At 34.3% G+C, this 14,027-nt stretch overlaps 2 protein-coding genes across 2 annotated transcripts; both read left to right on the top strand.

Moving 5' to 3' along the window:
- Nucleotides 1-1,990: 1,990 nt before the first annotated feature.
- On the top strand, nucleotides 1,991-5,731 carry LOC122596674 (GDSL esterase/lipase At1g29670-like). Its single transcript, XM_043769293.1, has 5 exons — nucleotides 1,991-2,278; nucleotides 3,989-4,116; nucleotides 4,189-4,434; nucleotides 4,570-4,807; nucleotides 5,404-5,731. The coding sequence occupies exons 1-5, from the start codon at nucleotides 2,029-2,031 to the stop codon at nucleotides 5,616-5,618; spliced, it is 1,077 nt and encodes a 358-aa protein (XP_043625228.1). The 5' UTR covers nucleotides 1,991-2,028; the 3' UTR covers nucleotides 5,619-5,731.
- An 813-nt stretch (nucleotides 5,732-6,544) lies between these two features.
- LOC122596368 (GDSL esterase/lipase At1g29660-like) lies at nucleotides 6,545-8,502 on the top strand. Its single transcript, XM_043768934.1, has 5 exons — nucleotides 6,545-6,797; nucleotides 7,278-7,402; nucleotides 7,513-7,746; nucleotides 7,954-8,191; nucleotides 8,287-8,502. Exons 1-5 carry the CDS (start codon nucleotides 6,545-6,547, stop codon nucleotides 8,499-8,501), a joined length of 1,065 nt encoding a protein of 354 aa, XP_043624869.1. The 3' UTR covers nucleotide 8,502.
- Nucleotides 8,503-14,027: the final 5,525 nt, after the last annotated feature.

Below are 14,027 nucleotides of genomic sequence, written 5' to 3'. Positions count from 1 at the left end.
GACCGATAAAATATTAGTTTTTCTTATTAGAAAGACCCTTTATAATACTGATTACAAATTAATATACTACTAAATGAATAAAAAAATAAATGAAAGATCAACGTTAGATAAAAGTATGACAAAAAAGACTAAAAAGATATAAATAAAGTACGATACATATCAACATACCAGTTAGGATAATTAAAAAACGAATTTATAAAAATTAAAGAAGCAAACAGACTGGCAGGCTGCTGCGCAGAAATCAGCCTGCCAGCTTGCTTGCTTTCCAGTTCCTAAGGATCGACGTCCAAAAATGTATCTATATACTAATGTGATATCATGTTGATGGATTTCACAAGTGAAATGTCAGAAAAATGCATGTTGTAAATGAAAATTTTAATTTTAAACCGTTATATATATGGCTGTTACGTGAAAAAATTCATTAACATATGAATGATTATGAACTTTATTTACATTTGATTCTATACAAAATTGAAAAGTTTTCACGATATTTATAAAAAAAGGTTGTCGAGATAAAAAAAAGTAAATATATACACACCTCTTGTATATAAGGGAAACCACCCCTTCCCCTCTCAACAAAAGCCTCTAAAATTGACTTTTTTTTACTTCTCAACTGTCAGTTGTAATTTTCAATTTTCATCTAGTGTACTTATATACCTTTGATGAAACTACCATGATACCTGTGCAATACGGAGGTGACAACAATGACGGTCTATTGGTGTCGGCGACGGGTGGTGACGACGACGATGCTTGGTGGTAGTGGTGGGATTGAGTGATGTAAGCTGATGTAAATGTAATTTATGTAAAGATAATAGTGAAGATTTTTAATTAGAAGATAAAAGTTTAGGATACAAATTGATAAAATAAGAGTTTGTGTGCTTATTAATTTATTAAAGGTAATACAGTCATTTTTAATTGGGAAATTTTAAAATAGGTGGATAATTTTTATATAGTAATAATATAGAAGAGAAAATGTCACAAATGGTCTCTATTGTTGTCCATATTAACATTTTGGCCCCTGTGTTTTTTTCTGTTGCTAATGGTCCTTGGGTTTTCTATTTCTGTTGCCAGCAATCACGATACTAACTTTTATTACTTTTAACGTTAAATCCCTTACGTGCCAGTTACATAAGGGTATTTTGATCCATTTCGTAATCTTATGGACTATTTGCGATAAGAGTGTATACATATGGTGAAAAATAGATATATCAAAATAGAAATGTTGAAAAAAAATTGAAATGTAAGAAATAATATACAAAACAATGAAAAGTTATTTTGAGTCCCCTTTTTTTTGCGAGAACCTTCGAAAACTTTTTAAATCAAGCCCAACCGATGATTATTCTTTAATTGTTTTTTGATTGTTTTCTGAACAACTTATGTGTAATTTTGAAGTTTATAATTGTGTGGAGGCATGGATTATCATCCGTTATACAATTATGTGGAGATTTGGATTCTTGATCATATGTGCACGAATATTGCTATGATTACATGTGATCGACTTGCATACATGTGATCATAGCAATATTCATGTACATGTGATCAAAAATTTAAATCTCCACATAATTGTATAACTGATGATAATCTATGCTCCACACAATTATAAACTTTAAAATTACACATAATTTATTCAGAAAATAATCAAAAAACAATTTTCATGTAAAGAACAATCATCCGTTGAGCTTGATTTGAAAAATTATCAAAGGTTCTCGTAAAAAAAAAATGTTCTCAAAATAACTTTACTCATACAAAACATACTCAATAATAGACATTTCAAATGACATTGAAGTCCGAATACGGTATTGAAGCTCATAATTAACCGAAAATGATATTGAACTTTAATTTATACTCGATACACAATTATTCTACTTTCTGTCACGTTTCTAATTGCCTACGCCTTGTGTTTTTGTAAAGCTAAAGTCCAACATGCCTACAGTACCTCTTCATGTTTCTGGTTATAAATAGCAATGCTCATTGATATAGAATTAATCAATCATCATATATTGTTTAGTTTCAAATATTCAAATAAACATGGCATGTAAGGTTACCCTAATTATGTGTCATTTCTTAGTAGTGGTCGGGTTGATGAACATTCCAACACTTATACTTGCTCAACCACAAGTCCCATGTTACTTCATATTTGGAGACTCCTTGGTTGACAGTGGGAATAACAATGCACTTTTAACACAAGCAAAAGCCAATTACCCACCTTATGGGATTGATTTCCCAGAAGGACCGACCGGTAGATTCACCAACGGGCGAACTAAGGCAGACATTATTGGTCTAGTTTCTTCTCTATTCCTATCTATATGTCAATTTAGGATTTTAGAGAGAAATTCTTACTAATTAACTTGAACTATATGTTTCTAATCGATTAGTGAGCCTTTTTATTTGTTACAAATTGATTCGTAAATTTTTCTATCGTCGCAAAATTTAAATATACATTTATTAAAAAAAAAAAAAAAACCAACAACAATCGCCTTTTTAAGAAATTTGCCCAACTGTACATGGGTTTGCATATTTCTTTTTCTAATTAATGGAAAAATCCACACCTATAATTTGTAACTTTTTTTCCCCAAACTCTGTATGAACTACTTGGGTTTGCATTTGGGAGTGATTCATATATATATATATATATATATAACACTTTTAAAATAAAAACGTTGAAAACACTTAAAAATATTATTTTGATGCATTAAAACTCTATAAAATTAACATAGTGCATAACTAATTATCATTATCTAAGTGATTAACAACACATCGATCCGTCAAAATAAAAAAATCACGTTTTTTGTTGGATGCATCATTTTGATGAATATGCATCCAAGATGGATGCACAAAACAAAAAACATGATTTTCTCGATTTTGATAGATTAATATGTTGTTAAACACTTAAATAATGATAATTAGTTATACAGTATGTTAGTTTTATGGACTTTTAATGCATCAAAATGTAGTTTTTATGTGTTCTCACCGGTTCTTATTTTAAGACTGTTCTTATTTGATTGTCCCCATATATATATATATATATATATATGGAGATGAGAATATAAGGTTGTCGGGTATCTAAGCTTATGTGTGGAACACTCACATATTGTTTTTTTAATCCATAGAAATCATGGGGGCTATGCATTTATTCATTAAACAAGAAATAATAAAATCTTAGTATGTGAGGGGTTCTACACCTAAGCTTACTTATATTTCCTTTTCCCATATCTTTACTCTCTTATAAAGGAAATGATCTCTTTTTATTTTAGGTAATTTTACCTTTGAATTACCAGAATTATCCTTTGCCTATTATGCTTTTCCCTCAATGAATTATAATATACATTCTAAACCTTTATTTTAATAATTAACACTTTAAGCCCTTATCTTCTAAAAATTTCCACTATCACAATTACATCAATTTACACCACTTGACACCGCCACCTATAGTACCATTACCGACACTACTAGACTGCCTTCCCCACCTCCGCGCCGAATTGCGCGGGTACCATGCTAGTATATATATATATGTATATATATATGTATGTGAAGAAGATTCATTTTTGATTTTTTTTTTCTTGTTTTTTGGATTTTTGTTTCTTTTTTCAATTTTTTTCATTCTTGTTTAGATTAAGTCATTCCAAAAAAAAAGACTTTTATAAAATTTTTTTAAAAAAAACTCGTGTTATTGTTAAAAAAATTGACTTATCAAAAGACTTATGCGGCATCTGCGTTGGCTACCGCGGGAGAATGGTTGCAATATATATGATGGTGGTAATAAGTATGAAAATGGTATTATATATATATATATATATATATATATATATATATAGATTAGGAGATGAGAGAATTGAAGCTCTATAATGAGTATTGAGTAGTATAGATGTAGATATATGTTAGAGTCAAAACACGTTATATCAGAATATCTCGATCTGCATCTTGATAGAACATAGAGTATGGTGATAATTAAATAATGACACGAACAAAATCATTTGCTTAATTACAGGACAACTTCTAGGTTTTGTGGATAACTTCATTCCACCTTATGCTACTGTAACAAACCCAGAGATCAGCAAGGGGGTAAACTATGGTAGCGGTGGTGCTGGTATTCGTGATGAAACTGGAAGAAATCTGGTAAACTATGGTAGCGGTGGTGCTTCAATTCGTGAATTTATTTTTGTGTAACTAATTAATTTACATTTGCAGGGTGATCGGATCAGCTTGAATAGGCAACTACTTAACCACGCATCAATAATTTCACGTCTTTCCCTTTTGCAACGAAACAAGACATTTACTAATGAATACCTTAAAAAGTGCATTTACGTGTTAGAAATGGGAAGCAACGATTACATCAATAACTATTTGATGCCCAACAATTACGTGACAAGCCGTATCTATACTCCGGATCAATATGCAGCAGACCTCGTCCGACAATACTCTAAACAACTAAGGGTAATTAGTTATTTAAGAATCTGGTAAATTATTATCGTTTGTACAAATTTTGTTTTAGACTATCCCGAAAGAACCTCATCATATGTTCATCTGGAATCATAATAAACTGAACCATAATAATGGTTTATATGACAGACTTTGTACAATTTGGGAGCGAGAAAAGTTGCAGTGTTCGGTTTGAGCCTAATAGGGTGCACCCCAACTGAGATTGCAAGGTTTGGCACAGAAGGACAACCATGCGTTCAGCGGATCAATGACGCAGTTGAACTATTTAACAACAAGCTTAAGCCTGCTATTGATGAGATTAACACTAACTTCCAAGATGCAAGATTCACTTTCATTAACATGACAAGCATTTCAACACCAGAAGGAGGTATATAGAGCAATCATACAACAAATTTATTTTTTTTAAACGGCAAATATTAAATATATTAATAAAATATCAGAAGCAAGGTGCTAGTGAGCATGATACAAAATTTTGAATTACAAATAATTATACCCTCTACTCTCGTACCCGTAACTTTAATTTTTTTTTTTGAACGGCGGGTGCATGGGAAGGTCATTTCATCGAATTGAGCAGTGACATCCAAACGGGCGGGTTCGACACGCCTTACACCGCTGGTACCCCAAAGGGAGTCCATTTTATGCTAAAGAAGTAAATGTCCGAGGTCAGTGGGGAATACAAGATTCGATCCAATGACCTCCAAGCCAACATCCCCTTTAATCAGCTGCTAAGGTTGCAAAAGGTTTAAAAAAAAAAACTCAAATCAATTACACATAAACTAAAACAAGCTCCGAGGAAAAAAAAAAGAAAACAACAAGCAAGATCAGCTACCAAACGGATCACAAATTTTGATATAAATATTGCTTATTCCTTAGTTAGAAATATAAATTACATTATATACGTATCTGTTTATAAATTACACAATTATGTATCATTATACAAAACTGTTCGGATTTTGCGCGCAGGTTTAGTACCGCCAGGTCCTCCATGTTGCCAAGTAAGGTCAGATGGACAATGCGTTCCGAACTCTATCCCTTGTCCCAACCGCAATGTAACTATTTTCTATGATGGTTTTCTTCCCACGGAAATTGTGAACTCTTTATTTGCAGCAAGAGCGTATGTCGCACAATCTCCCATGGATGCTTCTCCTTATGATATCAGTCAATTGGCTCGCCTTTAAGATCGAATGTACTGATGAGACTTCATGATAATTTGTATGCATGGCGATAAAAAGTATCAATGGTGATAAATGATCATACGGAATAATAAATAAAACTACCTGCTTATTATATATACGTGCTTCGTTTTACATTTGAAATATGGAGTACGACTATTAAAGAGATAACCAACTACTTTCGGTTATGATTGAACAACTTCTATGTTTACGAGAGTATGAAATTTCTTAACAATCATGATCAGTACAACAATAATAACTAATTAACAACGTTATATAGTTTAACAATCAAGCCTTCATGTCATAACAATGGAGGACACAATAATTGTAAATTGTGATAACCGAGAAAACATATCAGGAAAATTAAAATCGGACAAATTAAAAAATTCAAAAAAAAATAAATCTGAAATGTTCAAAATGTTAAAAACCTATAAATATATTTTCTTTAAATCTATGAAAATTTTAAAAATACAAAACTTAAATTTTACAGGTGGCCCCCTTACCCCCCTTTAGTACCACCACTGCTTCCAAGTGTAAGGTGTCTAAAATTTTATTTGCATCCTAATTAATTTCAAGAATAATTTTTACTTCCATGTATAAGTAGTGATGAGTAAATATGCCAAAATAAACTGACAATTTTAATTTACTCTTATAAATAGTTGAATCTAACTGCTTTCAATTTTTAAAATGTTTTTGTAGCGTGTAAATATTCTTGGAATTTATCAATTAGTTATTGAAAAAGAACATTTAAAGTGGAAAAAAAAACTCCGTATAAGAAAGTGGATTTGGAGGGAGTAATTGATTTTGACAACAATACCTTCCCACGTTTTAATGGACCAGTTGTAACAACCAATTCTCTCTTTCTGTTGTATGGCATGTGTTTTGACTAAAACCAACCTTCATCCGTGCTTTATATCAAAAAAATAATTAGTATGGCTCATGGATTTGGCCGACGACTCGTTTCCGGCCTTATTTGTATGGTCTTGATATACTTGAGAGCATTTGTAGCCTCTTTCGAGCCGCAAGTCCCTTGTTACTTCATATTTGGAGACTCGTGGGTTGATAGTGGCAACAATAATCAACTAGTGACAAAGGCAAAAGTCAATTATCCACCTTATGGGGTCGATTTTCCGGAAGGGAGTACTGGCAGGTTTACTAATGGTCGAACCATAGCAGATATCATCGGTCGGTCTTCTCAATCTATTATTTATATTTATATCTATGATAAAGAAAAAGGAAACATTCCAAGTCAACAAATGAATTTGTAAAAGTGGTATATCCGGGTTTGAGAATTGAAACCTGAAGGCCGTGGGTTTGGGTAAAAAAATATTCATAGCATTGTAATATTTCGATATCGAAATATATGTATCATTTTAGAAGGTTTAAATACTTACTATGTTAAGTTAACTGCCAAAGGTTTCCCAAACACGGATATACTACTTTTACAAATTGATATGTTGACTTTTATGTGTTAAAAAAAATATAAGTGTTTGCTATACAATTCATATAATATGTGTGTGGGGTGATAGTACGTAAATCGATCGAGAAAGGATATAAAGGAAGCACGGAAAATGAAAGGATATGAGAACTTCATAAGTATATGTTCATTCTACTATACAACTACAAATTATGCTAATTCAATCAATATGTATTTGATCATTTCAGGTCAATTTCTTGGTTTCAATAAGTTTATTCCGTCGTATGCTAGTGTAAGGGACAAGGTAATTACCACAGGTGTAAACTATGGCAGTGGTAGTGCTGGCATCCGAGAAGAATCAGGAAGTGTAATGGTAAGTATATCTGAATATCTATATATGTTGTTCAGTCTATTTAAAAAGCCTTACAAAACACCATTTGGTTAACATTGTTGTACTTTGTTTTATAATTTGGTTGCGTACAGGGTGATCGGATCAGCTTGGATAAGCAATTACTTCATCACAAGTCAATCATTTCAAGACTGCCTCGCTGGAAAAGGAAGAGTAGATTTTTACAACAATGCATCTACATCGTTAATATGGGAAGCAACGATTACTCAAACAACTTTTTCTTTCCCGGCGTTTATAATACAAGCAGCATATATACCGACGAACAATATGCAGAAGTCCTTATACAACAATACTCTCAACAGCTAAAGGTTAAGTGCACTTCTCTTGTTACTTATGTCTATTTCCGTTGGGTTTTTTAGACCGAGATTTTGTTAACATCGGTTTGGTTTCATTCCTATCTTTTCATTCGGGCATCAAAAGGTAGAGGCACATACTATCATATTTAGTCTTTTCTGTTTATCAGGTGACATTTTTAATAGATAAGTGCTCATAACTAACTATTTAATATATGACAGACGCTGTATAAATTGGGTGGTCGGAAGATTGTTGTATTTAGTCTGGCTCTGCTAGGTTGCAGCCCTGTTTATATAGCAAGGTTTGGCACCAAAGGAAAACCATGTGTAGAGCCAGTCAATAACGCAGTAAAATTGTTCAATCGTAGGCTTTTGTCTCTCATTCGTGAGCTCAACTCCAATTACTCACATGCAAGATTCACATTCATCAATCTTGAGAGCATTCTATCACCAGTGGGAGGTAACTTTTTAGCAATGATAAAGCATATACTCTTAGAGTCAAAAATTGTCATTCTCTATTCAGATAATGTTAATGATTGTTTTTGAGTTCTTCAGATGTGCCAATGTCACATGAACCTTGTTGTGAGCTAAAGAATGAGTGGCAATGTATTCCAAACTCTGCTCCTTGCCCTGTTCGAGAATTTTCATTTTTCTTCGACGGTTTCCATCCAGCTGAAATATCGAATATGATCATTGCAACAAGAGCATATACCGCGTTCTCACCCACAGATGCTCATCCATATGATATAAGTCATTTGGCTCAACTTTAGCATTCACTATCCCTATAAAATACACTTTTGGTGCAAAAATGCTACCATGCTGATCAAAGTGTTACTATGGCTTATTGTATTGCATATATTAACAGAGAACTTTCAGTGATTCATACGCCTCAATAAGGTGAAGCAGGTGCAAAACACATTTACATATAATTTACAGAAAATTTTCGGTAATTCATATGCCTCAATACAGATATAAGTCCTGACTCCTGACAAACCCAACTAGTAGGCACTTAACCTGCCATTGGGTCCAACAGCAGGCCTGTTGAGAAGCTGGCTACCCTGCCCACTAAGGGCTTTAGCTGAGATTTAATTAACTGGCCCAAAGGCTGATCCGGATATTAATGGACGGTGAGGTCAAACAGGATCGCAGGCAGACCGTAGCTCTGGATCCGAAAGAAAGTCTGGTTAGATTAGTAGGGTATGAACAGGGGCCGGAGTACATGGGGGGCATAGGGAGCAAATACTCCTTTCGAAATTTAGATTTTGTCATGTATTTTAAAATTTTCTAATGATTTTTAAAAATCTTCTATAAGTTTTTAACATTTTGACCCTTTTTATATTTATTTTTCACAGATTTTTTAATTTTGCCCCATTTAAAATTTTTTCCCTCTCTATGGCTGGTCTTGTCATGCGTGCTACCTATATATACATATGAAATACCTAATACAGGCGGCCCAAGTAGAGTAATTGCTGAACTTTTTGGATTCCGATAAAAATGGATTTTCATCTTGTAACTTACGAGTTAGTTGTTCAATTGGACACGTAAATAGAAAATGAAGTGTCGTCAATTTAACACCACATCCTTTCGACTTTCATATCAACAAAAATCCAGAAAGTGAAAAGATGGAGAATGTTTGGTTTATTATTTGGAAATTCACAGATGATGTTTGGTTTATGGAAACTAGAATCAAAACCGTGTATGGAAACCTAGCTTAAAAATTATTTTATTCAAACACATCAGATGAGGATGGGCTTAGGCTTCATTCCTGATTCCCATTTATCCATTTTACAACCCTTACGACCCACGTTAGAAATCCGGCTACAAATCAAATTGATTGAAAATTAAAAAGAAAAAAGAAAAAATTTGATTGAAAATTAACACCCACATATTTGGTTCTTACCTAATTTCTATTAGTTTGCCTAACTCATTTATCCACCTCTCTGGCCTAATCATTTAAGTAGCATGTATTTTGCATTCAAAACGAAACAGCTTCTTGTCCTCCACCAAACATGGGTTGTTTACTGGGCCGTCTACCCTCACTTCATATCGTTGTAGTCTTGTTGAACTTGGTAATGGTTACATACTCCGATGACCCAAAAGTTCCATGTTATTTCATATTCGGAGACGATTGTGGCAATAACAATCCGCTCGACTCAGGATGGAAAACCAACTATCCACCTTATGGGATCGACTTATTTCCAAAAGGTTCTATTGGAAGCTTTTGCAACGGTCGAACTACAGCAGATCGATCTCATTGGTCTGTCTTTTACTCTTGCATTTTGTTTGATAATCTCTATTTCTAAACAGGTAACACAAATAAAATATTCCTTTTCTTGCATTGTCTATTAATGAATTGCTTTCTAATGAATTATAAATGTTTTAAAATTATATTGTTTTTTAATAGTACGGTTAAATTGTTTTTTAATAGGCATTTGATTGTACGGTTAAATTGGTTTTTAATGAATTATAAATGTTTTAAAATTAAATTCGCGCCCCGTATCTCGACCACCTATTTTAGTAATTTGATCAGGGACATTTTGCAGCGACCCTCGCTGCAAAATCTATCGCCACGTCAGCATTCCACTAACCGCTTTAAATGTTTGACCCGACCGTTACTCCACTTATTGCAGCGAGGGTCGCTGCAATAAGTTAACCGGACATCTTTTTAAAAACCGATCCACCGATCCATCTATTCTATCATTTGCAGTTTACACTTCCTCCACCCTTCAAAATATAAAAATTTTTTACACTTTTTCTTCCTCCACCCTTCTATTGCAATACCGCCGCCATCCACCACCGTCCACCGCCAGCCACCACCGTGCAGTACCGCCAGCCTTTTCTTCCTCCACCATCTATTGCATTACCGCCGCCAGCCACCACCGTCCATCGCCACCGCCGCCATCCACCACCGTCCACCGCCAGCCACCACCGTGCAGTACCGCCAGCCGCCGCCGCCGTCCACCGCCACCGCAGTACCGCCAGTGTCGGGATTATCCTCCCCCAAATTCCGGTCGGTCGTCTTCCCCCAAATTTTCAAGCCATTTCAAATTGTGGTATGTATTTTATGCTTTTCCCAATATCCAAACCATTATTTTTTAGTATCTAGACCATTACTAATTTTTGCAGCGACCCTCGCTGCAAAAAGTGAAAAAATTCGGGCCTATTTTATGTTTTTCCCAATATCCAAACCATTATTTTTTAGCATCTAGACCATTACTAATTTTTGCAACGACCCTCGCTGCAAAAAGTGAAAAAATTCGGGCCTCCATGGTATGTTAGTATAGTTTTTGTACATATATCAGTTTTGTTAATTTGTTAGAATTATTAGTTGTTTATAGGATTTTAATAGGTTTGTTAGTATATTATTAAGACGTAATAAAATTTAGTTCAACAAAAATATACATAAAAATTAATTATAAAAATTAAGTTCAAAAGTATAAAAAATTAAGTTAAAAAGTTAATATATTGATTTGTTATAATATTTTAGTCATTAGTGTTAGGTGTTTTACTTTTTGGTTAGAATATTGACAAAATAAAAATGACGTAGATTAAAATTTGTTAAAAATTTGATTAAAATAAATAGCCAAGATTATGTTAAAAATATATGTATTGAACTAAATATACAAAATTATTTAAAAATTTGAATTAAAAATTTTGATTAAATAAACTACCTTAGACGTATTAAAATTACTATAAAGTTAAATTTAAAAGTATAAAAGTAAATTTATATTGTATAAACGGAGTTCTAAAAATTATTATCAAGTAAAAAAGATATATATAAAAGTAATTAAATTTGTGATAATTTTGTTATATGATTTGTATTTTGCAAAAAACGTATAATATGATTTGTATTTTGTAGTATAGATGGCGACTTACCATGGCGGTGATGGCGGCAATGAAGACCTACATCGACCATGGTGGAAGATTACATGGGGCTGCAAAGGCAGCGGCGGTAAGGAATTTGGTTTTTTTATAATTCATATTTTAATTTAATATTTTTTTACTAACTTGTCTTTTTAGAATTTGGTTCTTTATAATTCATATTTTAATTTAATATTCTTTTTACTAACTTGTTTTTTTAATTTTTGCTAGCCCCACGAAAGGGAAAGGGGAGGGGGCCATGTCAAAATTTGAATCTGGAGGCCGAGTTCGCAAAAAAGGGTCGCCTGTCCATCGACTTCGACACGAGCAACTTAAAAACGTGGTAGGCGATCGGCCCAAATTCTTCCATGTATAAGAGCCTCATTGGCACCTTGGTCCGCCACATCCCTCAGACATACGACTCCTGGGACCATGTGCCTGCTGAGAGAAAGGATTTTATCATCCCGACTCTGAACGTAAAATATTATTCATTTTTAACTTCTTCTTTGATGTTTGTATCAATTTTTAATTTCGCTAACTTTTACTTTTATAAATTGCAGACTCGGTTCAAATTGGACCACTTTATTCAGATTCCTAACCCCGAGGATCCTATCAGGAGGAGGTTTAGGCTGTGTGTTGATAGGGACTGCTTCGATCAGTATCGGCTCCGAAAGAGCCAGTTCAAGAGAGCCCACTTTTCCAAAAAGGGGGGCCTGGATGCAGTTCCCCAGTTGGAGCAGGCTGTTCCTCCAGAGGGTATGTCATAGGAGGACTGGAGAGCTTTGTTGGGATATTACCAGAGGGAGGACCGGGTGAAGCAGTCGGCGAGAAACAACACGAACAGGGGCAAGCAAGTTCTTGCGGGGACCCATGGTCGTAAGTCTTACTCTTAGTACGTCCACCAGGAGAAGGTTAGTTATGAATTATATATGTATTAAATATATATAATTGTGTTTAAGAGTATAAATTAAAGAATGTATATGTCTTATGATAAATTGATGTGTTTACAGGTTGAAAAAAACAAGGACGTGGACTTGGTGGATTTGTTCGAGATTAAGCACAAGAAGAAGAAGGATAAACAATGGGAACACCCGATGGCTGAAGAAATACATGTATGTGTCTCTCTGTAGGATTTTATATTTTTTAGTATTAAATGTTAATTAATCAACCTTATGTATAATGTAATGTTTTTTACAGTCTCAGCTCAAGAAGAAGAAGGAGGAGGCTGAACAGGACCCCGTTCCAACACCAGATCCTGACATTGTCATGGATGTACGGGGACCCCGGGCAGGGCATCGTCGAGGCATAGGACGGGTCATTAGGCAGATGGGTACCGAGGTGTATGACTATACGCATCTTACCCAGGGACAGCCACGTGCATCATTCAACTTGAACAATGACCCACCTCAGCCTAGCCAGACGTCCTCCTTATTTGAGGAATTATTTAACTATTCTAGTTATGCACAGGCTCCTTTTCCTCCTCAGCCGTCCCAGCAGTTGCCCACAGCCCCTCAATACTCAGGCGGATCGTATCATGTCAATTTAGATGACGATGATGATGATTATGAGAGCGATGAAGCTCATGATTAGTATTTTTTGGTTATAAACAATATATTTTTTATCGTATCAATTATGTTTGTGGTGTATATGTGTTTATCTTTTCGGATGTGCTGGTGATGATGGTCATAACAAACGAAAAAAACGTAAAAAAAATATGCCTAATCTATATAAATAAATACGTCAACTATTATTAGTAATAGAATACGTCAACGATATCTAGTACTTATAAAAACAAAAACATGAAAGATACCTATAGAATACGTCAACTATTATTAGTAATCATTATAACAAATATAAGTAAAAAAATACATCAACGATATCTAGTACTTATAATAACTATTATTACATACGTTAAAGAGTTACAAACAAACAATTATACGATATAAATAAACTATTCAAGGATCTCATATCCCATAGGTGCCTTATTAGCTTGAACGTGTCTGTGGTACTCAGCCAAACGGTCTCTGTACTTCGGATGTGTTGCCCAGGCCTGCGATGCAGGTTTATCATGTCCCCAAGCTGAGGTGTAAGGCATTGGGCAGTCCTTATCTAAAACAACTGTAACAAAATGTGTCGACCCCGATACCAGGGCAATGCATATCGGGTCATCTACGTATAGCTCGCCTGGCCCCTTCCAAAAAGGAAAACATGTGATGTTCTCCTCTAAACTTAAACAGATAATTATTACCCCCAACGCATTAGACAGAAGCATAGCGCAATATGGATTCATCATCCAGTAATCGTGTGGGCGACCATTCGGATAAGACATTGATAGCAAAGTGTGTATGTGTTTAGCGTCACCAGCGAATGCACCCTCATAGTATCCGCGCCTGGACTCATACTCCTCTAGCATTAGTTTGCGAATCCACTCGAAT

The sequence above is a fragment of the Erigeron canadensis genome, chromosome 4, assembly GCF_010389155.1.
Source record: "Erigeron canadensis isolate Cc75 chromosome 4, C_canadensis_v1, whole genome shotgun sequence".
Taxonomy (NCBI): Eukaryota; Viridiplantae; Streptophyta; class Magnoliopsida; order Asterales; family Asteraceae; genus Erigeron; species Erigeron canadensis.
The sequence above is the reverse complement of the archived record's forward strand: the minus strand, read 5'-3'. Positions and strand labels throughout refer to the sequence as shown.

Excerpts from the sequence above, each read along its gene's own strand:
- LOC122596674 (XM_043769293.1), top strand. The coding sequence starts at position 2,029 with ATGGCATGTAAGGTTACCCTAATTATGTGTCATTTCTTAGTAGTGGTC. Across the intron at positions 4,117-4,188 it reads ATGAAACTGGAAGAAATCTG|GGTGATCGGATCAGCTTGAA; the intron begins GTAAACTATGGT and ends TTACATTTGCAG. Across the intron at positions 4,808-5,403 it reads CATTTCAACACCAGAAGGAG|GTTTAGTACCGCCAGGTCCT; the intron begins GTATATAGAGCA and ends TTTTGCGCGCAG.
- LOC122596368 (XM_043768934.1), top strand. The coding sequence starts at position 6,545 with ATGGCTCATGGATTTGGCCGACGACTCGTTTCCGGCCTTATTTGTATG. Across the intron at positions 6,798-7,277 it reads AACCATAGCAGATATCATCG|GTCAATTTCTTGGTTTCAAT; the intron begins GTCGGTCTTCTC and ends TGATCATTTCAG. Across the intron at positions 7,403-7,512 it reads AAGAATCAGGAAGTGTAATG|GGTGATCGGATCAGCTTGGA; the intron begins GTAAGTATATCT and ends GGTTGCGTACAG.